The 27,532-nt window shown below is 43.9% G+C and overlaps 1 protein-coding gene across 1 annotated transcript; it reads left to right on the top strand.

The window, feature by feature from the left end:
- On the top strand, positions 1-24,510 carry ZBTB10 (zinc finger and BTB domain containing 10). Its single transcript, XM_054167354.1, has 5 exons — positions 1-1,204; positions 8,581-9,478; positions 20,132-20,305; positions 22,271-22,446; positions 23,346-24,510. Exons 1-5 carry the CDS (start codon positions 260-262, stop codon positions 23,649-23,651), a joined length of 2,499 nt encoding a protein of 832 aa, XP_054023329.1. The 5' UTR covers positions 1-259; the 3' UTR covers positions 23,652-24,510.
- The last annotated feature ends 3,022 nt before the right edge of the window (positions 24,511-27,532 follow it).

Genomic DNA, 27,532 nt, shown 5'->3' with positions numbered 1-27,532 from the left:
CGGGGCCTGTTGGGACGGAAGCGCTGCCGAGCGGGATCCATTGTGGGGAGACTGCGGGCGGTGATCTAGGCCGGGGTTTGGGGGTGGGGGGGGAAGAGCGGCCAGACTTCGTTTTCTTTCAGCCGCCACCCCCGCCCTTCCCGCACGGCAGCCGGCGCCTCTCTCCCCCCCCCCACCCCTTCCCGCGGGCAGAGCCCTCGGCCGGGTGGGGAGCGGCGGACTAGGGGCGTGAGGAGGCGGCGGGCGAGGGGCACCCGCCATGTTCGCGGAGATGAACCGGCGGACTCTGGCGTTCCGGGGCGGCGGCCTGGTCAGCGCCGCGGCGGCGACGGCGGCCGGCAGCGGAGCCGGCGGCGCGGCCGAGGCCTGGGACCGGCAGGACCCTGAGCCGCTGAACGGGCGCGGGGCAGACGAGGAAGTGGAGCTGGAGGGGCTGGAGGCCGAGGAACTGGAGGCCACCACCGAGGAGAAGGAGCTGCTGCTGCCTCAGGACGCCGTCTCGCCCCCCGCCGCCGGCCCCATGTTCGCCGAGAGAAACCGCCGGTCACTGGCCTTTCGGGGCGGCGGGGGGCTCCTCGCCGCCCCCTCTGCCGCTAACAATGGCTGCGAGGCCTCGGCCTGGCCGCGGAAGCACTTCAATGGGCGGGGGGCGGACGAGGAGATGGAGCTGGAGGGCGCGGAGAGCCTGGAGCCGGAGGGTCTGCTGGAGGGGAAGGAGCTGGTCCAGGACGGCGGCTCCCTGAGTGACAGCAGCGACGACGAGGAGGACGGCGAAGGGGGCAGCCTGGGCGATGGCAGCGGCGCGGAGGGCGGCAGCTGCAGCAGCAGCAGGCGGTCTGGGGGCGACGGAGGGGACGAGGCGGAGGGCAGCAGCGTGGGCGCGGGGGAGGGGGAGAGCATCAGGCATTTCCCGCTGGCCAGGCCCAAGTCGCTGCTGCAGAAGCTGCACATCTCCTTCCAGGGCTCCTGGCTCAAGGAGTTCCCATGGCTCTACTACTGCCAGGAGACCGGTCTCATGTCCTGCGCTTGGTGCACTGCCGCCGCGGCCGCCGCCGCCCCTCCCGAGCTGATCATGGCCGGCGGGGCCCTGCCCGGGGGGCACGACGAGCTCTGCAAGGGCACCCGCAATTACAAGCGGGCCCTGCTGCTGCGGCACCACCTCTCCGCCGAGCATCGACTCAACGAGCCCGTCAGCGCCGAGCAGGTAAGGGGGCAGCGGCGGTGTCCCTTTGCCGCGGCTGGTGGGGGTTTTATGGCCACGTGTGTGGGGTGATTTAAATGGCTTCCTGTGCTGCTTGCTGCCCGGTGGGCTGGGCACACAGTGCTGCTGCCGCACGCCGGCTGCGGAGCGGGAGGCCAGTCCGCGGTGCGTTCTGCGGGGAGTCCTGCGGTGAGTCCTGCGGTGAGTCCCGCTGGATCTGGGCAGACTGAGCGCTGCCGCTCTGTAGCCGGCAGCGTTTGCGCGAACTGGTGGCTGTGCCCGGTTAACGTTACCGGTTCGGGGGGAGCGAGTGCCGCTTTTACTTGTTTATCTGGTGAAGATAAACCGGCGATGTGGGAAAAGTTGCGTATGGGTAGCGGCACTGATTTAAAAATACTCGATACAACTTCCTCCTGCGGTACCGGAGTGTCCGGTAGTGACTGCGTGTGAAACTGCGGCTTCCCAGCGTGAAACTGGAATTTCTCTGGTGTTCCGAACGGTGTAGTCCCTGTGCACTAGTGGGTAACTTGGTGTAGTCAAGACATTCTCGCCTAAATCTCTTTTTTCCCGACTGTGTTGCTTTAGATTGAGCTACCGAGCAAGAAGTCTGCAATTGCTTGGTGCATGTTGGAGATAAACATGCGGTTTCCTGAAAGCCGTGTTAATATGCCAGCGCTCCTCTCGGGCTTTAGGACTACTGAAACTCCTCGTGTTCCCTGCTGAACTTAAAATTACTGTGTTTCTTGGCTGCTCTTAGCAGTGAGGCAGGGCTGACTCTGGAACATACGTGGATGAAAAACTCCTAAAGAATACTGGCGTTGAATCACCAGTCTTCTGCAGCTTTTCCTCCTAAGGATGTTTGCGCTGCAGAACGTCCCCGGGACTGCCTTACTGGCTTTAAACTTGCCAGCGGGAGCAAACTGGATGTGCACTCAGACTAGGACTCGAGCTGTTAGCCGAAATTAATCCCCAGTCACTCCGTTTTTCACTCTTAAGAGCTCAGTTAATTAAAGCCCCCCCTTGGTTGTATGAATGTATCCGAACTGCGGTGCAGTAGTTCTATAGAGTTTGGTGCACGAACTTTTTAAGGAGCTCGGAGTACCTTGGACAAGAGCTGCTATTCTAATATTTGGGTAGGATATCGGGATGGCAGATAAAATGTTAGTGGAATGTAAGTTTTCTTGGAACTAGCTGGAAGAAGTACACAAGTTTTACATAAAAGTACTGCAGGAAAACCTTATGCTGCATGTTACCCAAAGCAGCATTTTTGGATTTATAAATGCCCCATTCACCTTCAAATGAGTGATGTTACCTTTTCAGTACGTGTGTTTGAGGCAGCTGTTGTTAGAGACGCTCCATGGCAGTAGGTCATCTTATCTGTTTCCTCCAATCTGGGATTTGCTGTTCACTCTGCAGTATTTTAGCCAAACTGCCTTTAAATTATTTCTTTCTAATTCATTCTGATTTTTTTTCTCCCTTTTTTTTTTGTCTTTGAAAATGTTAATTTTGTTTAATGTTGCTGCAGTATGTTCCTTTTACCATCTTGTTGCCTAGTTTCTGACTATGAGTTGTGAGTGATTACCCTGCGAAGGTATGTCCTGTCACTGTGTAGTCTCCTGTGTCACTAGATGTTGCTAATTTATCCCACCCTTGGACGTTTGTTTCCCTCCTGTTAAGCTGGCTCTGGCCAGCCTGATCTAGTGTGGGGTGTCCCTGCCCATGGCAGGGGGGTTGGAGCTAGATGATCCTTGTGGTCCTTTCCAACCCTGACTGGTACTATGAAGTAAAACATATATGTATTCCAACCAGATTTTCCTACTAAACTTAACAGGTTTTTCTTTCTGTTCTCCTATCCCCAGTCTGTTGTAAGACTATTGAATTCTGGAAGGGGGGAGGGAACATTGGCTTATGTGTCACAGTAGCCCCAAAGTTAATGTAAGCATTTATTTGAAGATTAACCTTTCAGCATTGTGGGAATCTTTATAATATTGGACAGAGTAAGCTTCTGCGAGGTAGCTGTGCAGAGATGGGTGTTTGCAGGTGGAAAATGGTGCTGGATGCATCCCTGTCTAGTCACATTTCAGTTAAATTCCCACAAGGGAAGGAACTGCAGGCTTGCCAGATTCAGTGTAGGGCTTTTTTGTGATGTACTTCTGGCTTACACTTGCTTTATCGAAAATCTGATTAAGAATCTTGTTTTCTTTCTGCTTTTATGTTTAATTTCCATATCCATTCATGCTTTTAATACCACTTGAATTTCTCTTGATACATATGTTCAAATTAATACCAAAACAATAGCCCTCCCCTCCCCCTCCTTTTTTTTGAATGATACAATACCAGCTACTGGGAACAAAAGAAAGTAATTTGTACACTGACCATATTTCCACCATACATAATGAGGCAGCAAAACCATTTAGATTGAATGAAACTTGGGTGAGATCTTTCAGCCTTTGTCTTGGAGACAACACACGTATTCCTGACTTGACAAGCTTCAACTGCAGGGCATGTTTAGCAGCTGCTAATAAACATATGGCATAGTGCCACTGTTCAAGTGAGAAAAGGAAACTGGAGGTGTCAAGACAGTAAAGCAGTGGAAATTTCTATAGGTCTGTTGGATATTACCGAAATGAGTGATGATTTTGGTTTATTTTGAGGATATGTTTAATTTGGAATGCCAAAATACAACACAAGTGGTTGCAGCTGCTGTAATTCAAGGGTGTTGAGTTGTCACTTGCTGCTTCTGAGACAAAATTTTGACTTTTTTTCAATCTGTTCTGCTGCTTTTAAAAATAATGTCTCCACATTAAAGCTTAAGGAAAGATATTATCAGATTGAAACTACTTCTCCTCCCCCCCCCCCCCCCCCCCCTTTTTAAATAGACTGTGTTTCAAAAAGTCTTGAGAAGTAGACACTTGCTGAGAAATGGCTGCAAAAGATGTTCAGTTCTGTGATCAATTTAAATCTATAAGATGCAGATTTATTGGCTGCTGTGGGTTCCTCCCCTCAAAGCAGCTTCTTAAAACCTTTTTCTCTCTGGCCATAATTTGAAGCTGAGCTTTGGAAATGCTGCCAGAAGAGCTTTCTCCAGCCTAACAGGCGTGTTGGTTTAAAGCAGAAGCTCTCCGAAAGGAGGGAGGTCTTTGATGTGTTGGTTTTTTCCATGTGAACTCTAATTGTTTGCTTTGTGTGAGCAGCGATGAATAGAAGTTGTGCTTTGGATGTAAGAGTTACATTATAGTGCTCCTAGGTTAACATTTGGAATTACTTCTAGCAGAGCAAAAAAGCTGAGGAGGTCAGGTCTTCAGAGCAAGTGCTATCACTTACTGTATTTTTATGTAGTGTTTTTAGCAGACCTCCAGCCATGGATGTTAGGCATTTAATGGGACAGTTCTAACTGCTGAGGTGCAATGGCACCTGAAACAGCGGTGGAACATCATGTATGCAGCTGATAGGACCATCTTTTGAGATAGTTTTCCTCTGTAGCTTCATGTGCTTTAAGTTTCTGATAGCTTGCTTTTGTTAGAGGATCCATCTTTCAGGCTAGGAATTAATCTAGGGCCATGGGGTACCTCAGTAGAGTAAGGTGTGGTAGTTGGGAAGGGATTTCAAAAGCGTGGCATTACTACTTCTAACAATCCATATAGCTGAGATAGATGGTATGGCTAGATTGGGATTGGGTGTTTCTCCTTTTTTGTTTTGATTTTAATCCCCCAGGAGACAGCATATGCTGGTGAACCAGGAGGAGAAGGAAAAGCAAGTTTGTAGGAGCAGGTTTTGATCATCTCTTTCTGCTATTAACTTCTGGGCAAGTCTGATTAGTGATTTATATACACTTATTTCTGGATGTGTTCAGATGAGTCTAATTGAAACTGAGCAGTCCTGGTTGCCTTGAGCAGTCTGTTCTGTTGGACCACTTCTAATCTCACCTACAGAGAGAAGCTTTTCAGAGGTGCGATGCTGTGGATTCCACAGATAAAAATGAAATGGCCCTGATTTTTGTTTGAGATTTCCAATCAGCTTTTATTGAAGGACAGGGCGGTTTGGTGTTGAGGTAACTTAGGGGATGGAAATATTTGGTCTTGATTCTGAAGATATGATTAACATATAAGCAAATACCATTAGTTTGTGGCTCTCACCAGAAAAACACTACCCTTATGGTGATGTACCAGGAACACAACCTAGCAACAGAAGCTTGAAGACACACTTTTTTTCAGTGTTCTGTGATTATTTTCTGCACTTACACTGTTGAACTGTTTCACTTGTTCTTGTACCAAGGGGAGATGTTTAAAACTCTCAGAGGGATATTACATTTCTGTTTTTCTCACAGTAAATGTTAATTCTGCTTGTCACACTTGGTGTGCATAGGCCCAAGAACTGGTCACATGGTTTTCATTTCATGTGAGATGTGGCACTAGGGTTAGGTACTTCCACACCAGCAGTTAAACAGCTGTTCCAGTGTTGCAGTTAGTTTTAAAAGGCTTCATGCAGTCATTGATGTAAAGCTGTACTATTGATCTCTTGCCCTCAACACACTCCCTGATAGATAGCTTGGACATCAGTTCCCTAATACCGCTTGTTTTCACCCAGCCTTCTGGTCTTTCCATAATGAAGCCTTCAGTCTTTATTTTCTGGAGCATATTTATGATTTGCAGCTTCTTTTCATCCTCCTGGCTTGTCATTTTCATGGGAAAACAAAAAAATACACATTTCAAATCTAGATTTCCTCTTTTATTGGCTTGATATGCTGGATAAACAGTTAAAACGTGCTCGATCTCCATTCGTGAATCAGGCATTTGTAAAAAGAGATGATCTGGCCCTGATTATCTGTCCAATTTTTGTGGTGTTTAAGGTGTTCCCAGAGAATGAAATTGTCAGCTCTCATGGCACCTACCTAACATTTACTGTGTGAGGTGTGAGTCGCTCATGATTGACTTTGACTAGAGTGACAAGTGCTTTAGGGTACTACAATTTTCAGCTTAATCTGATCCAAAGTCAGTGTAACTGGTGTTTTGAAACTATGCAGTGCTCTGTTGCTGGAGTGACAGGAAGCTAGTCCAGATCTGAAATCCACTGAGAATTTATAGAGCCACACTTAGCTGTCACACGTTTGAGACATGCTTTCTCTCTCAGAGCTCTGATCCGAGGGAGTGCTTGGGTATGTCAGGGAGCGTGCAGAAAATACCAAGGCAAGGTTGGACAGAGATCTGTTGCTTGTTTTCATGTAAAAGCCTAATTGCTTTTGTTTCTGCCTCTTCACTGAAGTGTGGGGTTTTTTTGTGTGGAAAGAGTGGAGATCTAAAAGCAACTGAAATGTGATGTCAAAGTGGAGTTTCTCTGTAGGAGATGATGAAATAATACTGTTTCCTTTTTGGTTGTGCTGGGCATCCTTTGCTGCTTGTAGATGTAAATACCATTTTAGAGGATACAGTTACAGGCTAAGTTCTCATCCCAGTGATCCACACTGGGGTGATTATAACCTGAGGTGAGTAGTCCTATAATACACTAATTCCTATGGGGTGGGAAGTGACTTTAAAAAAACCACACCAAGCAGACAAAAAGAAGCAACACCAAAAAAGCAGCTGGTTTCCACCATAGTTCCAAATAAAGGGTAGTACTTTTTTAGCCCCAGTGTAGATTATAAGCTTGTGGCATCATTAACATTACCTTGTTACTGCTGATTTTGATCTGGTCTTGAGGCAGTTGAGCTTGAACCTCTAGCCCCAAAATATGAGATTATTTTTCAGAAAGTGAGGAGAAAATAATAATACAATTTGCAAAATCTGGTATTCTCTCATCCTGAAGCACATTGGAGCCAGCTAGTTTTGCACTGGCCTTATCACAGTATCACTAAGGTTGGAAGAGACCTTGAGGATCGAGTCCAACCTGTCTCCACAGACCTCATGACTAGACCATGGCACCAAGTGCCACATCCAATCCCCTCTTGAACACCTCCAGGGATGGTGACTCCACCACCTCCCTGGGCAGCCCATTCCAATGACTAATGACTCTCTGGGTGAAGAACTTTCTCCTCACCTCGAGTCTAAACCTCCCCTGGTGCAGCTTGAGACTGTGTCCCCTTGTTCTGGTGCTGGTTGCCTGGGAGAACAGACCAACCCCTTCCTGTCTACAACCACCTTTCAGGTAGTTGTAGAGGGCAATGAGGTCACCCCTGGGCCTCCTCTTCTCCAGGCTAAACAATCCCAGCTCCCTCAGCCTCTCCATTTGCTAGAGGAAAAGAGAAAGTCTTAGAGGTACAGTATGAAACAGTCATCGTTGCTGCTCTTGATGGCAGCACATGTCCATCAATGAAAGTATGGCCTCAAATATGCCTGTGTGTAGTCTGCTTTCTCTTAGCTGTTGCTTTGTAGCAGTTCTGAATTGTCTGTCTAAACAACAGTTAAAAGTTTTCTAAAAGCTCTAAAATCCAGTTCAGATCTCTTGTTATCCCAGCCTCTCAGTATCTGAACTAATCTTTCATAAACAACTCTTTTCTTGATGTTAGATTGCCTCATAGTACTTCCAGCAAAAATTTCAAGCCATGTGTGAGGTCACATCTTAAAGGGTTGTAGAGAGACAAATGAATACATGTTGTCTGTACATCAAGTATGTACCAGTGAAAGGTGTTGCTGCTGGAAAGTTTCAGTGCAGCTTGATTCAAGAAAGTCGTTTCAGTGATGGAAGCTTAACTTTTGGTCGCCTGCAATATCCTCTCCTTGTCACGTCATATAGCCATTTAATCCTGAACCTGCCACGACTAGAAAATAAAGAATAAATGCCTACTTTGCAGAGCTGCATGAGAAATATATCTCCTGTTATTACTCCTCCAGTAACATGTTTTCTTTAAAACAGTTAGATGGGGAGATACAGGCCTAATCTTGACGTATTCATCTCTCAGCATGAGAAAATCTTGAATGGGTTGTCAGGGTTCTACTTAACCTTTTGAACTGGAGATTTGTGGGGAAGAGCAAGGGGTTGGATACATGAGAACCGGGTAGTTAAATCTTTGGGCAGAGAGACTCGTGAATCTTCACCATACTGGGTTAAGAAACACAAGCGCTTCACACTTAACTAAGCCTTCCCTTGCTTTTGACTGAAATATCACTTCCTTTGCCCTCGAGGCAGTTCTGCTGGTTGTGGTGGTGGTGGTTCAGATTCGAGGGCAGAGGGTGCAGCATGAGATCATGTTTCTTAGCTTTCAGAACTATTTTTTGTAATTACATATTCCTGCTTGCCTTTATGACCAAGAACATAAATTAAAAATAATGGTTTGAATAACATTCTCGATTTGAGTTTGTTTTCATATCCTTATTACAGCGTTGGAGGACTAAGGAGAGCATTCATTAAGAACTAATTATGGTTGTGGTTTGTTTTAATTGCAGGAGTCAGAGTTGCCCTCGGAACTGAATAATGAAGGATACTGTGATTTTAACAGCAGGCCAAATGAGAACTCGTACTGCTATCAGCTCCTGCAAGAGCTCAACGAGCAGAGGAAGAAAGGCATTCTTTGTGATGTTAATATTGTGGTGAGCGGGAGGGTCTTCAGAGCTCACAAGAACATCCTGGTTGCAGGCAGCCGCTTCTTTAAGACTCTCTATTGCTTTACAAACAAAGAAAGCCGTAACCAAACCACTGTTACCTATTTAGATGTTGTTGCTGTTCAAGGTTTTTCTGTCATCTTGGACTTCTTATACTCTGGTAACCTCGTGCTTACGAGCCAAAATGCCATTGAAGTGATGTCAGTGGCCAGCTACCTTCAGATGACGGAGGTTGTCCAGTCCTGCCGCAACTTCATTAAAGATGCCTTAAACATAAGTATCAAATCGGAAGCTCCAGAGACCGTTGTTGTGGATTACAACAGAAGATCTGTTAGTAGGGATGGTTTGTCCCCAAGGGATCAGAAAGTTGCCAGCTTCTGGGCAACACGAAACCTTACCAACTTGGCAAGCAGCATCAAAACTGAGAACGATGGTTACTCGATCGATGAGGGCCAAATGGAAAGCTACCAAATGAATGACTGCAGCTGGGTCCAGGACAGCTCACCTGAAACTGCTGAAAATGAATCTCAAGGTGAGGGAAAAGTTTTTGTATGGAATGACATGGGTGCACAAGGACAATCAGTTCAAGAACCTGGAAAAGCAAGAAGGAAAAACCAAACAGCAAAGAGGTTTATTTATAATATACCACCAAATACTGAAGAGAACTCAGAAGATTGCTCGGTGTTGCAGCCCTCAGTCCCCTATCCAGAAGAAGATTTGTCATTTATTAAAGAAGAAACAGGTAAATATTGCTTAATGTCAGTCATGTCACTTGGAAACTAAGTTATTGAATACAAAAATGCATTAGAGTGTAACATTTGTAAAAGGATGTTGGTTAGGATCTTCTAGTAAAGTCCTCATACTAGCTGGGTTACTAATCTGATGATCTGATTCTCCGCTTAGGGTGCAGCAGTGTATCTTCAGCTAGAGAAGGGAATGACAGTGTTGTGCCATGTGGTGTTTGTGTTTGATGCCTGAGTTGGGGATCCTCACTAGCTGCTAGAAACCAACATTTTTACATTTAATCTGTAGCCTCTATTAGGCACAACATCAAGGAGTGGTAACTGGTGCCTATTGATGTTAGCTGGTTGCATGGAGAGAAAAGGCCTTCATCATTTCCTTCCCTACACTAGCAAAAGATTTTTCTGGTGATGTTCCTTACCTGTGTGTCACCTGGGAAGAGCAGTCAGCTTTCAGCTGCTTTTTATTGAAGGGGTGTCTGGAAGACTACAGAATGGCTAATATAATAGAAACGCTTAAAGTAGACGTCTGAAATGGATTGGAAGAAGATGCCACAATATGACACAGGGTAGAGGGAGTACTTTTTGTTGAACAGTTCTCTTTAAGCAGATCTCAAGAGTGACTAAATTCATAGTTGTTTTGGTTTTTTTTTCTTCCCTTAAGGATTTATGGTTAATGTAAATGCTACAGTAAGATTAAATATCTGTTTGCTAAACAAATGTGGTCACACAAAGAATTAAAAGCAGTCTGTTCAGTGTAGCTGGGATTTGGGGCGATGTCATTAAGCTCAGGATTTTACTGTTAAAATTATTATACTGTATGAGTAGTTGAAGTATGTATTTGAAACACTGCCATCTACCTGTATCACTTCTAGATGAATTAGCAGTTTGACTCCTAAGGTGGATTTGAGACATCAGGGACAAAGCTCTTTAGATGTGCCTATTTCTAAAGCATTTTTCAAATGTGTGCCTCCTCCAAATGTCAAGGGACTGGATATCCTCTGCTTCCCAGGCTCAAGGGGTAGCATTAGGAGAGAAATTAAAAAGTCAGAATCCACAGCTGTGAGTGTAGCATATTGCTTGATACTGGTGTATTCCAGTAACAAACTACGGCTTTGAAAGCAGCCTGAGAGTATTTATTTTGGTGGAAGACTGTCCTTCATTTCTGCCTGGACTTGTCTGAAAACAAGGCTAAGAGAAATCCTTTTGGGGGTAGCAGGGACAGGCTGTTTCTGCTGGGGCCTTGCAGTGCCTGTGCCCACAGTGCTGCAGGTGCCTGTTGGGGCAGCTGGTGGCTGCTGAGGTGCAGGAGGCAGTGGATGAAAGTAGGGCAGGCCAGCAGAAGCCATGTGGTGCCTTCGCCCTGGGCCCAACAGATAGAGGCATGAGCATCACAGTGCAGAGTGCTGCAGGCTGGAGCTGTGGACTGCATCTCTGGCAAGGAAGCAGGAGCAGCCACTACAAGCTGTGGCCATAGAGTTGGCCAGTAGTGTGGTGCAGTAGGAGCCACTATGGAGAAGCAGCTGTGGTGAGAAGCTCACATTAATCTGTAAATGCTTCAGGGGGGTTGCCTGGCTTCACCTCTGAACTCAGTGGGCAGGTTTGCTTCAGCTTTGCCATTCACTTTGGCAGTGTGTGCTCAGGAAAGTGAATTTCTGGATCTTCTCTTGCTGCCCAAGCTTTCCTGGACTGCACAGGGTTTCCTCTGCTGAAGTGAAAATAGAAGCCTTTTTAGAACCGTATTATGGCCTGCCAATAAACAAAGGCTAAGAGGCCCTGAGTCCATGGAATCAGGTTAGCTAAATTACAAGGTACATCTTTTCATTTGTTTGTTTGTACAAAATGCCTCCAAAATACACTCACACAATACATTGGATGAAAAGAGCAGTATTAGAGGCTAGGGACACACAGAATTTGTGTTGTGATGCTGGCCTGAAACCATTGAAAGTTCTGTGATTGCAAGGAGTTTGCTTTATTGAACTGTGAAATAGTGTCAGCTAATGATCTTGGTTACTTTCAGAGCACAACATAAGTGGCACCAAGGAAATAATTCCATTTCCTGTCAAAGTTAGAACTGGTTTGGAAGCTGTTTCTAATAAACCCTTTTACAGAGTTCCTCCATGCATACACATTGTTTGAAAAAGGAAGAGCTAACTGGAAGTAGGACTTGGTACTTTCATCCATAATCTGTGTTTCAGCATCTGTTTCCTCCCCTACTGCTGCCTAGGTTTTTCTTTGCTCTGCAGATACATTCCACTCTTAGTCTTCTTTCAGTTGCTCCCTCTATGCCCAAGAAAAGGTGGTGGAAGAGGGAGGAGTGGAGAATTGGAAGAATGACAAGAATGAGTTGTAGAGTAACTGGCAGGTTATTCGGTAACTTTTTAGTTGTGGATTAAATCTCTTGTGGAGATGAAAAGCTACCAAGAATAATAATCACTGGGAGTTAAAAATGCCTAAGAAAATATCTTCTGGAACAGATAAGACAATGCTGTGAGAAGAAAAAGAATAGTAAATTCTTATGATGAATGCTAAGGAATGCTCTGTCCCTATGTGCTGCTGAGGGATAATCAACACCAGCTTGTGGTTGTGAGATGTCCAGTTACATGCAAAGGGAGTTGCTGTATCCTTGATTTATGGTTTTGGTGTTTCTGTGAGGGAAAAGGAGCACCACAGATATGGTAGAAAGGAAGCCTGATTAAGAACGTGCCTCTCACTCCAAAAATGTACCCCCAAAGCCACTACCTTGAATGCCATAGTAAGTGGATTTTCTAGTTGGGCCCTGCTAGATAAATACTACATAATAAACACTGGAAGCTTTCTGAGCTATCTGCTCCTTGCTAAAATGTGAGTTTTCCTACAGGTATCCATAAGGATATGTCTGCTTCTTCCTTTCACCCTGTGTTTCCAGTGAGTTTATATTTAACACTTTCCCTGCAAAAGTAGTACTTTGAGCTTCAAAGAACTCCATGAAGTTGAGATGGATTTTAAATTGCGTGTACCCCCTTACTTCATTTACCTTCTCTTGCTGCAACTTTGAAACCTTCTCCTGTTTTACCTCTCTTAATGAAATGAGCTGTGTTTCTTCACACTGAAAGTTCCCACCCATTGTACTGTTTTCCCTTCTAGTTGATAATCTGCTGAAAAAAAACACCATTGTTCCTGTTTTTACAGCCATGGTGCATCCTACTATTCACTATTTACCATGGTGAAAAGAAGTGTAGTCAGTCTGCATCTCTTAGTCAGTTTCCAGTTCATAACAAAAGCTCTGTGATTCTAATTCATTGCATTCTTCTCTCCCTTCATATGTTTTATCACTTCTGGAATTAGTTTTTCATTTGGGCTTGTTTTGTGCAGTACAGGTGTCCTATCCTCAGGCTTCAGAACACAACTGTGAAATGCTGGTCATGCTTTCCAGAGCTGACTGTGTTGATTCTTAAGGAGACTTATCCCAAAGCTTCATGAAGCTACCACCAGATTTGTCACCATGATTTTCAGAGTAGATAATGTTGTGCCCAGACAGAAGTTAACTGTGCTATTTCTTCAGCTGGCTTTCCTCCTGCAGCTCAAAGTTGTAGCTCAGTCAGTCAAATCTAATTATTTTATCACATGCTGAGTAGTGAAAGTGTTTACTGCAGATGTTTCAGATCCTTTTGGACTGCAGTTTTCAGAGTAGTGTGGAGCTTTTTTTAAACCTCTGTGAAGATTAGAGTACAACTTCCTTTAAAAAGCCTTCTTTCCAGATAGTAATTGCCCTGGAAAGTCAAGTCTTGTTTTTATTCACAGCTCCCTTATCACCTACATGCTTGACTTCACATGCCTGGCCATTCCCATGTGATATTGAGGGAGCTAAAAGACCACTTTAAGGCTTCTTAAAATATTCTTCATGCCTTCTGACACTGCAGGGGGGGGAAAACCCATGATGCTAGGTTTCTTACTTGACCTGTAAGGTTTCTGTGTTTGGTAGGCCTGTTTGCTTCAGAGTTAAGCCACCTTAACTCCCAGTGAAAGCACTGCGTTGCTGGAGTGACTGTCACCCAAGAATTTATGGAGATGTAAATGGATCAGCTGCTGTTTATTTACTCTTGGTGTTGTGTGGTTTTGGGTTTGTTTGTTAAATGTGAGGGAAGGGATAGATCATCCTCAGCGTTGGTAGCTGTCTAGTGGCATGTAGTTTATCTAAAAGATGTTACCTTCAGCTTCCCTTTTTCAGCCCCTCTATCCTTGCCGACTTGTTTTGCTCAGTTGCTAGGTTTGCTGCCCAACCATTTATTCTCTGTGTACATTCTGGAATTCTTGTGTACAGAGCCTGGAGGCATATTTTTGGGGTGGAGGGGAGAGTCAGGGAGCCAGTTTGTGGCAGGTATTGGTAAATACATCCAACCAGAAGTGCGTTCATAGTTCGCAAGGTTTGTACTGCAGCATAGCAAGCTTGTGCTGTGCATTTACCCCAGAGGTCTGTGTAGTACACACAGTGCAGTGCACACGTGTTGGTAGGAGCACAGCTTCAGCAGGCAGTTTCACTTCAGCTGCTAGCCTTTGTTGGTCAGCTTCAGTCATTCAAACCTTCACATTGGAAACAGTGGAGAGGGGAGTTAGCAAGATCAGAATTGCTATTTTTACTGTGAAAGTGTAGCCACAATTGGAGAACTTCAGTCACTTCTGGCTATTCCCAGGGCTGGGGGTGGACATTTTTGAAAAGCTGATCTTTTAATCTGGAAAAAAAAGCCCAAGCCCTTTTGTCATGCAGCAGTTGTCTTTCATGCTCAGGTCGTATGTATGACAAGTATGAGCTGCGTAAAAGTTGCAATCTTTTACACATCTGCTCACTTGTGACTTGAGTTGATCCCCATCTCTAGGGTGTAATGTTCTGTATTTGTAAGGAGAGCATGATGCCAACCCAGCAGGCTTAGATTGTCATGTACTCCCAGGGCTTCTGCAGGCTTCCCAGGGAGGCTTCTGGGGGTTGGTTGGTTTGTTTTGGTTGGAAGGTTTGGATGTTTTCCTTCTTGCTTTGATATTTTTACAGGTTTGGGCCTCTGTCTAGTACCTTCCCTTTCTTCAAATATCAGTCTAAAGACAAAGTTAAGCTTTGGTAAAGTAAGTCTGGAATGAATGGTGCTAATCTGGGTGTTGATCAGTTACACCATATGGCTTGTTAAAATGGTAGCTATAGCAGTTCTCCAGTGCTGGTGCAGAGAGAAACGGATGGCTTTACTTTCTCAGGGAGTGCTGATATTAGGACTGAGATGGGAATACACTTTTTTTTTAATGGAATGCTTTTTTACCCCTACATTAGGGAGAAACTGGCAGCTTTGAGGAAATGCAGGCCTATTTCCTTGGATTTGTTCTGCAATCACATTTTTAAAGAGCACCATTTTATGCTCCTGTTTTCTTGCTAAGATGTTTAGTTTGATTACCAGAGAGTATCCCAGAACAGTTGGGTTTTTCTACTGAAGGATCTTAATCCTAAGTGCCAGTCAGTCTGCAGGAGTTTCATGCAGCCTTTCAGGTGTGTATCTCCCTGAAAGTCCTACTCCTATTAATGTGTTAAATATAAGACTTGAGGCGAAGGGATAGTGAACTGTTCATATGAAAAAGTCTTTGAGTTATCTCTTGAATATGTTACTTGAGAAAACTCTTGCATCTTTAAATCATCTTGTTTGTGATGCAGTGTTCATGTTCTGACCCTTGTGCTCACAATACAGTCCAGAAGTTTATGGATCACAGAATCAGAATAAAGTTCTATGGATGAAGGTATTTCCTTGACAGGCAAGTCAAGAAGGGCTGTTGTCCAGAAAACAGTTTACTGAGTCTCCATACTGTTTAACATCTTCATCAGAGATCAGGATAGTAGGACAGGAGACATTCTCAGCAAGTTTGCAGATGACATCAAAATGGGGGGGAGTGGTTGATATGCTAGAGGTCAAGACTGGGTGGTTGTTCAGGTGGACTTCCAGTAATTGACCAACAGTAGGGAGAAGGCTGAGGGATCAACCTGCTGTCTTCTGCTGCCTTAAGGGGGCTACAGAGAAAACCCTGATGTGTGTAGTGAAAGGGCAAGAGTTGGTTGTCCCAAGTTGCAGCTAAAGAGGTTGAGGACGTACATGAAGAAAACCACTCTCATGGCTAGTGGTTATGTTGGAACAGATTGCTTAGAGGCCTTATGGAATCTCCTATCCTTGCAGTTATGTAAAACTTGGCAAAGTCCAAAGCAACATCCAGTCCAGCTTTGATGTGAGCCCTGCTGTGAGTAGGAGGTAGGTGACCTTCAGAGATCCCTCCAGACCCAAGTTTTTGTTTGAGTCTCTGATAATACAGTCTGAGAACAATAACTTCCTGAGAACAGTAACTCGCACAAATAACTGGTCCGATTGAGGACAGCTCTTGCTGTCTTGCCTTTCACTGTGGGCAGAGATCAGCAAAACAGCTTTCTAAGGTAGATGGCACCCCTGTCTCAGGGAGTAGATTTTCAGGGAATATATGATAAGCAAGTGGATGAGATATTTGACATCAGCTGATGGTTATCTGTCAGTGATCTGTCCCCATAGTCAAGTCAATGAACCACTCTTTTTTCATGAAGGGGAAATAAGGAAAACTCAGAGCGGTTGGGAGGATGAGTAAGACTGCATTGATGAAGTGTCTCAAGTTCATCTCAGCTGCCTCTTGGAGCAGACAGCTCAGAAGTAACATGCTTTGATCCCTTTTCAGAAGCCAGGTTCAAGGTGTGACTAGTGCTCTGGGAGCAGGTGGAGTGCAATGTATTTTCTTTCCCTCACCTCCCCAGAATGTCAGTCATGGCAGTGCTGGCTTTCTCTGCCGTGTTGCCCAACATGAGCAACAAATCCAGTTCTCTAATAGCAGCCAGATTGTATCAGTAGATTAGCACTGCTCTCTTCACAATCCTTGGAAGCTATGGCCTAAGTCTACTTTGTCTTTTTTAATTGATCTGTAAGAGCAGTCAAAGTCATAACAACTGGTGGGAAAATAGTAGTACTCCTTTTCCTCTGTTTTTGACATTGTATTTAGTGTTAACTTCTGATTGCTTTATACATATTAACTTCATTACAGGCAACTGTGTCTATTCCCTACTTGATGATTCTTTTTCTTCACAAAAAACCCCAACCTGTTTTTGGTCACAAATGTTTCTATTCAGTTGGGTTCTCTCCTTTTGACACCCCTCCTGCTTCATGCCTTCAAAACTGAAAATCAGCGAGTCTGGCCTCTGGTTATGATTTTTCCTGAGAATAAGCAAGGTAGAATGTAAAGTCCTTCCAGAAGGTTTTGGTTAGTTGTCTAGAAGCCTACACAATTACTTCATTATGTTTCACTCTCTTTATCTCTTCTCAAATGGACATCTTAAGAATTTCAGTGCTGGCACTTAATCTTATTATTTGTATTCGATTTTGTTTTTACTGCTTTGGATTTAGTGGGTTTTAAGATGGGGCTACTGATAGAAACCTCTTCTTCATGCAAGGTAGAAGTTGGGGACTAAGGGACATTGGATTATTAAATTTCACTCCTTTTAGGAATCAACTAAACTATAAAAAAGTACCCTTAGATCAGAGGAAAGGTGTCAGATGCCTTGGTTGGGAGATACAGAACATTATTGCTTCTGATTAACCCTTATGGGTCTTCCTTACTGCTGTCTAGGTTTGCACCCCCAGCCTGCCAGTACAACTGCATGTGTAGCTATTACCTGTCTGCTCTCAAAATCCCCTGGGTTGAAGCTGACAGAGCAGGTCAGATGATTGCTATAGCTGCAGTTATGCAAGCAGGTTTCAGGGGACAGTTGCCCGAGTGGGAGAAGATGCTGGGAGCCACAGGGGTCCATAACATCTTACACTTGGCTCTGCTGGGGCTGGGAGCTTATCTGACTGTAGGCCACCTGGAAAACTAGCAGAGGCAGGCTGTTGCACTTCCACTGCCATATGTGATTCATGCCTCTCCTGTATGGATGAGCCACTGGACATGAAAAAGGCCTTTTTTGTTGTTTTCTTCTGAGCACATTGTCTGTGTGCTTAATGTAGAAAGCAAGTTTTCTAGGTCAACAAATTATTCCAAGAATAAGCATTAGGTTTAATTATGATCTGCTTAGTCCTGTACTGTGCAGAGACAGAAGTGTCTAGCAACCTCTTATCTCTTGTGGTATCTGTGCCAGTGCTCTTTCATGTTCTAGCAGGTCTTCTCATCAAACTGGAGGTAGAAAGATTCAGTAGCTATTAACTGCACTAAACTGCAGCTTTTAAGTCTGTCTGTATGCCAAGTCTTCAGTTAAGATCTAGATCTGTGCAGGGTTTTAAGCTTCTCACTTCTCTCAAACTTCAGTACCAGCTGTGAGCATGACTGTCCCCGGTGACATTCAGTTTGTGTTCTCTTAAATCTAGAACTGTTCAAGTGCCAGTGTTCTGGATGTGCTCTGCTTGGTGCCACTCAGTCTTTGCTGTATGCTCACTTGGGAGGAAGAAGCTGTGCCATGTCTCCTGTGCACAGCATGCATGTTAAATCTGGGAGCAGTAAATGCTGCTTCTGTTGAGCTTGCAGATACTTCTCCCATAAGGGAGGGAAATATTTTGATCACTTATCTTCCACTGACTTCAATGTCAACTAAAGACAAAGCAGCTCTGTTAGAGAGGAAAAACCTGTGAAGAAAAGTACTAATATTTTTTAAGCATTATAAAAGCTGGTTTGGTTTTTTTCTGCTGGATCCTGAGATCTGCTTTAACTTGGAGGCTTTTAGCCTTGAGGTCAAGTCATCTTCGCTGTTGCCCAGAGCTGGACAACACTGCTTCCTTGCTACTCCTGTCTTGTGTGTTACAGAAGGAAGTTGTACTGCTCACCTCAAAGGAATGTGTAGTTGGCATGTCTATAGGGTATCTGTGTTGTATTCCTTGAGCTGTTGTGAGATGCCATTGCTGAAGTTCATGGCTCCAAATTAGTGTCAGGAGTTCTTGCCTCTTTTGGACATAACAATAGTTATTAGAGTTAGTAACTAAAGGAAAAATACTTTCCTCACTACTTTGTTTCTTGAGAGGGAGATTTATTCCCCCCTTTTTTCACTGTATACCAAAATAACTGGGTGGGTGACCTAAAATCCTGGGATTTCTCTTCTTTCCTCCACTAGAGCTCTGCTTTGTAAAAGCTCTGATAGAACACCTTATTTGGCAGCCATGATTTGTCTCTGCTCATTGTTTGCCATTGTCTGAAGGATAGAACTGCAAGCTTCCTATTTGGTAATTGATTTCCTTTGGAACTCTTGTCTTAGGCTGCAGATGATACCACTGCTGCCAACTAACACTGCCTGAGCAGTAAACAGAACTACTGTGTGTGCCTAGTGCCGTGAGGGTTTGCAGTCTGCTGTGCTCCTGCAAAACTGGAGCTTGGGACTGCCAATGTGCAGCTTACTGCTAGCTGCATGAAATTCTGCTTTGCACTAAGAACTTCCTTTGCCAGGAAAGTCCTTAAAATCAGCAGCAGGGGGAGAAAGGAAAGAAGTACACTTGGGCTATTAAAATGTATGGTCTCAGGTTTGAAAGTAAAACTGTTTCTATTTGCTGGGAAGCCCTTCAGGAGACTTTTCACAACAGTGGCACTGGAAGTCCAGCATGAGGAGCTGAGCACCATCCAAACAAATAAAAGGAGATCTGCCAGTTTCCACTGCAGCTGGTTTGTTTGACAACTGTGTGCCTGGGAGGAAAGTAATGGCTTTCTGAGTTCATGTTTTCCAGCAAACTCCTGTCTTGGGGATTGGAGGGAAGAATGATTTATTTATTTTGTTTGTATTACTTTTTTTTTCCCCACTGGTGCCAGTAGAGTCTTTGCCCCACAAGCAGATGCTAAGTGCAGCTTTCTTGTGCACTATTTATAGTTGTGTGCTGGGTAATAGTGATTCCATATTCACTCCTATGGTTCTTCCCTGTTACAGAAGTCTGCAGTTAAACCAGCAAGGACCTTTTTAAGGCACTATTCAGTTATGAGTGGTTGGGTTTTTTTCTTCTATTTTCTTTTTTTTTTAACCTTTTAAAGAAGGGGGGGAAAAGGTTAGAAAGAGCAAGCAAACTGCACAAAGAGCTTCTCTGAAGACCAAAAGTAAATATGCAAAGTAGTCTTCTGGGCTGGTGTATTCCACATAATTATGGTCTCTTGAATTGATGTGGTTATAGAGTGATGATTATTGAAAAATGGACTTAGAGATCACTGTAGGATACTTTATATAAACCAAGATATTTAAAGCACTTAACATACCACTGAGATATTTTAAGTCAGAAAAAAATGACACCTCCAGCAGAAAATGTTTACTTTTGTACCAGTTAGACTGCCTGTGGCAGACCAGATGAAGTCACTGCACAGAGCAGTTGTAAAGAGAATCCAGTGGAAAACTTTTTAGCTATGTGGTGGTGATAGTGAGTGAATAAATATCCTTGGTGGGAAAGTTCCTGGAGTATGAAAAAGGCTTTGAGTTTTTCTCAGGACGGTGCCATGGAGAGCAGTTCAAATTAACACAGTTACTTCTTCATTTCAGTATTGAAGGCAGGGGAAAAACAGTTACAATCACGATTGTAAGATTTGAAACTCTCTCTTCTAAAAGGATGGATAGTTTGTGAAACAACATGGCTGGTCAGAACCCAGGCAGCTAAAGTAAAAACTGTCTGTAACAGGTACTTCAAGTGACTTCAAGTACGGACTGCTGCCGGGTACTTCAAATGACTTCAAGTACGGACTGCTGCCGGGTACTTCAAGTGACTTGAAGTATGGACTGCTGCCGGGTACTTCAAGCGACTTCAAGTATGGACTGCTGCCAGAGTCTTGGCCAAAAGAAGCTTGGGAAAATGGCAAGTATTACCTGCTGGAGGGGAGGTGGTTCTTTAGCTTTTGATAGGCGTGCTTGATCTGCTGTGTCACTGCTGGTAATATTGGGTTCCTTTGTTTAGAGATGTATATGATGAAATGTTTATGTAAGCCTTTTCCATATCATTTGCCTTTCTGGATAATGTAAACAGGAGTCATTTCTTGGAGGGAGAAAAAGGCATTCAAATATGTGGAAAAGGAAAAGCAGAACACGATTCGTATCAGCTGTTCTGTTCCTGAGTATGAAAACCTGAGGTCTTCAGTGATAGCATTTTTCCCCCTTACTAATCCAGCTACAGAGGAACGGGCTTTTAAATGGACCACTTGGATGATGAAGATACAAAGTTAAACATAAATTTAAAAGTAGCTCTTACTGCTTTATTGTAATGAAGATTTCTAATTCAATGCAGCCATAGCTCAAGCCCTTTAGTCAAACCTATGCTACATAACCTGCCCTCTCACAGCTTATGTGCCTCTCTTAGTAGTTCAAGCAAGCAATTATCTGTAATTATTTTTCTGTCTGAAAACATACCAAAACCCCATCACATCTAAAATTGCTGGGTCTTCAAAATGCATGAAGTCTTCAGTACAAAAAGGATCTTAAGGATGACTGGGTCACTGTGATGCTGACTGCTTCTCTGTAACTTCCAGCTGTAAATAGCTCAGTTTTACAGTGGGAGAAATTGGGTCATCAGAAGGTAAAGGTCACTAGCAGGCAAGGGATTAGAACTTGGGTCTTAGGTCTGCCTGTTCTTCAACCATTAAATTCCCAGGTACAGCCCTGATGCCTGCCTGTCTGCCACAGCCCTGCTGATGTGCCATTTGAAATCTTTTCTGAACTTACTTTCCTTAAAGCAAGCCATGGTGTGACATGATGTTGACATGCAGCTTGCATGAGTGCTCCAGTACACCAAGGCAAACTTCTGTGTATTAGAAACATTTAGCTTCTCTGTTACGATGGATTTTAAAGCTGGGAGGAGGCATCTTAGATCCAGACATGCAGGCCCATGAGTATAGCACACAATTCCTTTTGCTTTTTTTGTGCCAGCATGAACATTATAAACCTTATGCATATAATCATGTAGCCTTTGCTGGTGCTTCTACATGGTTCTGATCACGCCATAAGTGTTCTTACCTACAGAAGGTTGAGTCAGGACCCTGTTACCCAAAATAATCCTTGTATTCCTGTGTGGCCTTCTTCATAGCTGTCACACTGTCCTGAGCTTTCCTGTTTCAGCTATTTTGCAGGTGTCCTTTGAGCAGGTTGTGCTATCCTTGGTCCAAGGGTATGTGAATGGCTCTCTTCCATCATAAAGAGGAAGTGGGATATTGCTACTTCCAGACTGCTTTTTCTGCTCTCTATTTTTCCCTACTGTTAGCTATTCTCTACCAAAAGTCTATTTTGGTCTAAGATCTGAACCAGTAACTTCCCTTTTAGATACTTCAGAATTACTCTCCTTCTTACTGTCCTACTCCTTTGGTCAATATTTGTTCTTGCTTAGTTATACTTTATTTATTTGTAGAGTCAGATCTTGGCAGGCAGTTCCTGTACATAATTCTACTTAGAATATTGGGAGAGAAGATTATATCTGTCAAAATGCTGCAGAGCTAGAGAGTTTCTAATCCAGAATAAAGCATTTCCTGCTGTAGGTGACCTCTAGAGAATGGAATACTGCTAAGTTGTAGCTAACTTAGATTGATAAAATAAGACTTCTTTTCAAATAGTTGATCTGTGCTTGCATAGCAAAAGCTCCTTGGTTACAAATGTTTTTCTAGCAAGATCATTTGTGGTTTCTGCAGGCAGGCATTGTCCTAGTTCGGATGATGAGAAGTCATGAAGGTCCTTTGTTGTTTGGCACCTTTGTGCACGCATTGTGCACCAGGAAGAACATAGTGAAATGGTTTTGTGTGTGTTTCACCTTCTTTTCTCCTGATGGCTTATCTTGTAGGTGATTCCTCTGCTTTAATCATGAACAAGTTGAAGTGTCCACACTGTAATTATGTAGCCAAATACAGAAGAACACTAAAGAGACACTTGCTCATTCACACAGGCGTGAGATCTTTCAGTTGTGACATCTGTGGGAAGCTGTTTACTCGAAGAGAGCATGTAAAGAGACATTCCTTGGTAGGTAACCTCAAGGGTGTGTGTGTGTCTGCACAGGGACCAGTGGGGCTTTGTGGGAGAAGCACTGTTCTCTGACCTACCATCATGGAAATGGTTTTCTCTTGGTCTAAACTGGACAAAGATAAGCATCTCTTTTGTCATAAATTGTACCACTTACATTTTTAGTGGAAAAATGCAATATCAATTAAGGCAGTTGCTAATTTCAGGATGATTTTGAAAGTGATGTGTTAAGAGATGCAGTGTATGTAAGTATTCTGTAGGTAATGAAAGGCAGTTTTGGCTTGGTGTTACTGAAACAAAGTTGTGCTACAGGGCTTCATCCTCATTTTCTATGAGGACACCTTGTTCATCAGCAGTGATGCAAATTCTGCTTAAATACTTGTCTCAACTAGACCAAGCTATAGCATAGAGTCTGCTTTAAGGCTCAGGGAAGAGTGAAACATATCTGAGATGCATAAAGTAAATGTCCTTCTGACTTGCATTATACCAGTACAATAATCAGCAACGGAGCTTAGCCTGTCCTGTGCATGTTGCATAAGTTGGGATTTGGCTTGAGTGCTGTTTAGCTGGGGATCCAGAGCAAGTATTATCTGGCTTGGGTGGTTTGCAGGTGCTTTGTGTCTAGTCTGTAAAGAAGTCAGAATCATCGAATCAGTCAGGGTTGGAAGGGACCACGAGGATCATCTAGTTCCAACCCCCCCCCTGCCACGGGCAGGGACACCTCACACCAGATCACCCTGGCCAGAGCCACAGAGCAGCACTTCTCTGAACAGTGTTGGGCATCCTTTGGAAGAGTTCACAAAGCAAGTTTCTGTATTAGCAGTGACTCGTTTTTCTAGTAGTGTATGCAAATGCAGCCTGGTTGTGTGTTTTCAGCTCTTGATGTTTATCTTCTGTAGGTGCATAAAAAGGATAAAAAGTACAAATGCATGGTGTGTAAGAAGATCTTCATGCTAGCGGCCAGCGTTGGAATAAGACACGGATCGCGACGTTACGGAGTTTGTGTAGACTGTGCAGATAAATCTCAACCTGGAGGGCAAGAGGGAGCAGACCAGGTGCAGGACACAGATTTCCCTCGGGATGAAGAATACGAGGAGAACGAAGTGGGAGAGGGTGACGAGGAGCTGGGTGACGACGTAGAGGAACAGAACGAGCAGTCTCGATGGGACGAGTCTGGGGAGGTCTGCATGCCTTTAGATGACTGACAGAGCATCTGACTTGAGGGTGCCACAGGCGGACACTGCACGGGTGGACCCACGTCCACCTGGGGACTGAAGGCTTGCAAATATGGTACAGGCTGGATGGTAGTTATGTTGCTGTGAAACATGTAGGGTCAAAGCCTTATAGCAAAAAAAAAAAAAAAGAAAAAAAGAAAAAAAAGGATTATTAATTTTTTTATGATATTTGCACAGGACTGTACAGCATCCAACCATTTGGTTGAATTATACAGAGTCCTCACATCTACAGTCAGTTATCAAAAGAAAAATGTATTTTTTATTATTTATAGGCTATAGCTACTCGGGTCCTCTTCAGACATAGTAGTGACTGTACTTCTGTTACACATTCATGTGTCTGTGGACATGAATGAAGAGAATGGCTACTTGGTATGGAAACACAGAGACAGCTTTCCCAGACCCACCCGCACCTGGTCAGTGAAGCGGTAAAGCTAATTTGGGCTAGCAGCCCTCCTTCCCACAAGCATGTCTTGGCCATACAAATCTTACCTCTCCCTCACTCTCGATAGGTGAAAGCCAATCATTTGAAATACGCATCAGAGCTAATGCCAGCCCCCTGCCGAGGCGCGGCGCGCACGGGCGGACGTGTGCCCGCGGCTGGCAGAGGTGGTACGCACTGGAGAAGCTAATGATGGCATTAACTTAGCGGCTGTTCCTTCACAGATTTGAGTTCTCAGTAACAGGGGGATCGCTTCCGCAGTTCCAAAATGATCTTGCCGAAGAAATGACCAATCACAGACCAACAGACTGAGCAGAGCACGGGTAACTCCTCTGCCCCTCAGTCGAGAGAGGTAGTCCTGTTGAAAGCTATCTGATGTGCTCCCTCCCTCCCTCCCTCCTCTAAGGCTCCCTTCCGCTCAAACTTTCTGACTTCCCTGGTGTATACCTCAGTCCCACAGAATAAAAACACAAGGAATGGAGAAAGTGTCATATTAAACAGCTCGTTGGTTGGTAACTTCTTACTCGTCTGGTTTCTGGCTAGTCGGTGTGGTGTGACTCGGACACTAGGCTCTTGTGCCCATCCTTCGTCATTCAAATGAACACAAACGACTTTTTTATTCTTTTGTACTTTAAGGGGCTGTTGCTAGCGTGTAATATAAACCAATTACATTCAACTTGATCAATTAATTTGCTGGATTCTTATTTTTTTTTGAACAGAAAGTCCAAAGCTAAATACTGCTGAGTTGTTTACTTTTCAGGATGATGTTCCCTACACTCTTCTAAACAGTTTGCTAGGACACATTCAAACTTGAACTTTTGTAGCCGCGTGGATTTTCCTCTTTGTTTTCCTGAGCTTGTAACGTTGTACCAATGATTTCAGACCCCTTTCCTAGGGAGAGGAGGGCGTTACACCTTCATCCTGAGCTCCTCTGTCTCGTCTAGCCTGAGGCCAGTGACTTCAGGCAATCATTGGCACAATACATCTGACGTAGTACGATGTCACCACGAGTATATATGCAGAGCATTCACCACAACACGTAGCTAGGCCAGTGTCACAGTACTGTATACAACTACACACAATGGAGGGTCACCATATTTTTCAGCTTTGTTTCATTTTCAAATGAGAATATTTTTTTTTTTTTCCCCTACTTTATATCAGGTAACTAAATTATGCTAGTTGTGTGGACAGCTATGAACTCTTGACGGACAGACTCTTAATGGTGCTCCACCTGATGGCAGTTGGTATGTATTTAAAGAGACAAGCTTTGCTGTTGTCCCTTACATCGGTGGAACAGCAACGTGCTGTTAAGGCATTGGTTTTGCTGACTGAAGCTGAGATAATTTTGAACTACACTTACATGGGAATTAAAACCCTTCTCTTTGTTTTTTTAATCATCCACTTGTTTCCTTGCTAGTTTCCACCTCGTGGTAAACCTGACAGGTGGTCAGGTTTTTTTTAGGGGAGGGTGGGGTGCCTTTTTTGGTTTCTTTGAGGTTTTGTTTGGGCTTTTAGTTTTTTCTCTCCAATGAAGAATCCATCTTACTGTTCTAAACTCCAATGAGTAACATGTAATTCTGGTGGGGTCCAAAGTAGAAATTAGGTTGGGCAAAGATGATATGAATGACAAAGTATTTTAAACGTTTAAAGTAATGTTCTGCTTTGTGAATATGTAAGTATAGCATAAAGATTCTTCCCCCCCCCCTCCCCCCATCCCATTTATCCCCCTTTAAAACCATAGTTTACAATTGGTAGATCTGTCTATATATATAAATATATATATATATATCTCTGAAAGTCACCTAAATCTGCTTTACTAGGATACTGCTCACTTAATACTTAGAAACTGGACCTGGCTCTACATTCTCAATGTATTTTCCTTTTGTTTTGGTTTGATTATTTTTGGGTTTGTTTTTGTTTTGTTTTGTTTTGTTTGGTTTTTTTTTTTTTTCCCCTGAAGGTGTGAACTTTATTCTCTTGGAACTGAATCTTCTTTTACTACTTAAAATCATTTATGTATATCTGGTAAATTATGACCAAATTTGTTGTTAGACTGCATACAGTAAATTGAAATATACACTTGGTACACTACAGCATTGTTGTGCTTTTGTTCTGGTTCTGTTTGGAAAAGCAGGCTTCCACAGCAATCAGGGGTATTTAGAAAGACTCAGTTCTTCCTCCCTGGCCTTAATGTTCTATTGCATTGTGACAGTCATCACTTCCTCAGTAACACTTCACTGCTGGCTTTTAGAAGCTGCATGTAACTACCCTTGGAAAGGCTGGAGTTAGATGATGGATGACTGGTTAAGTGAAGTAGCCCAGTGGAGGTCCCCTGTTCTTCTGATTCTCCAGCATAAGAACTTTGGATGCTCTCTACAGTCTGGGTTTTCTGAGCTGTTTATTCAAAAGTTACTTGATATATATATATTGACATATATGATATATATATTACTTCTGTTGGGACCTCTAAATGAAGAAAATGTCTTAAGAATGACATTAAAAGGGACAGCCCAAGTTTCTTCTTAGAAAAAGAAGGAAGAGATTGCAGTTTGCACTAGAAATCCTCTTGCCCTTAAATGCTGGAGCTGTGCTGTAGTAATGTGGCAGTGAGTTTTAGTTTGTCTTGGCTTGGGATTTATTGTGGGTTTCCCTCCTTTTTAACAGAAGAAAGACCAATGCCATTAAACTGTCTTCCTTTCAGTTTAAAAGAGACCCAGTCTTTCTTTTTGTCTTCTCAAACCACATGTCTGAGATGTGCTGACTTGGAGCAGTGCCACAGCAGAGCAGTTTTAGGAAAAGAATTCTGGGTGCTCTAAAACCAGACAAAAAGAGTTGTGATGTTGGGGTTCCCCCCCCTTTCAGTGGGTTGGCTTTTGCTTTCTGGTCTCTTCAAGGAGTGGTGGTGATAAACAAAGGTCACCCCAGAAGGGAGCTGTGATGCAGGACAAAAATCAATAAGTAAACTTGCTCTGATTAGAAGCTGCTGCCCAGGGAGGTGTGATCTAAGTAAGACAGAGAAGGCAACACACATTTGTCTCACACCAGTGTCACTGTAGTGCCACAGCGAGCACTGCCAGGTGTGATGCCAGATGCACCTTGCAGGTAAATGGCATTGTTTTCAGTTGTGTAGAGGCTGTTCAGGGGTCAGCATGCAAACAGATATTCCAGTGAAGTTCTCGAAACCAGTTTTGAAAAGCAGAAATGAAACTCGATAGCCAACACCCCAAGGCACACTAGGAAGTGAGGGTTACTAAGGGGCTGTTGGCCCCACTGCACAGTGTGTTACCTTTGGAGAGGTGACTTTCTGCAGTGCAGAGCTTGGGGTATTGCTCCAGGCCCCTCTTCCTTCTGCAAGAATCTGCACTGTCAGGTGAAGAAAAGCTTGGGGCCAGGACACTGAGAGATACCATGT

The sequence above is a fragment of the Dryobates pubescens genome, chromosome 14, assembly GCF_014839835.1.
Source record: "Dryobates pubescens isolate bDryPub1 chromosome 14, bDryPub1.pri, whole genome shotgun sequence".
Classification (NCBI taxonomy): Eukaryota; Metazoa; Chordata; class Aves; order Piciformes; family Picidae; genus Dryobates; species Dryobates pubescens.
This window is presented reverse-complemented; position numbering and strand designations above follow the sequence as displayed.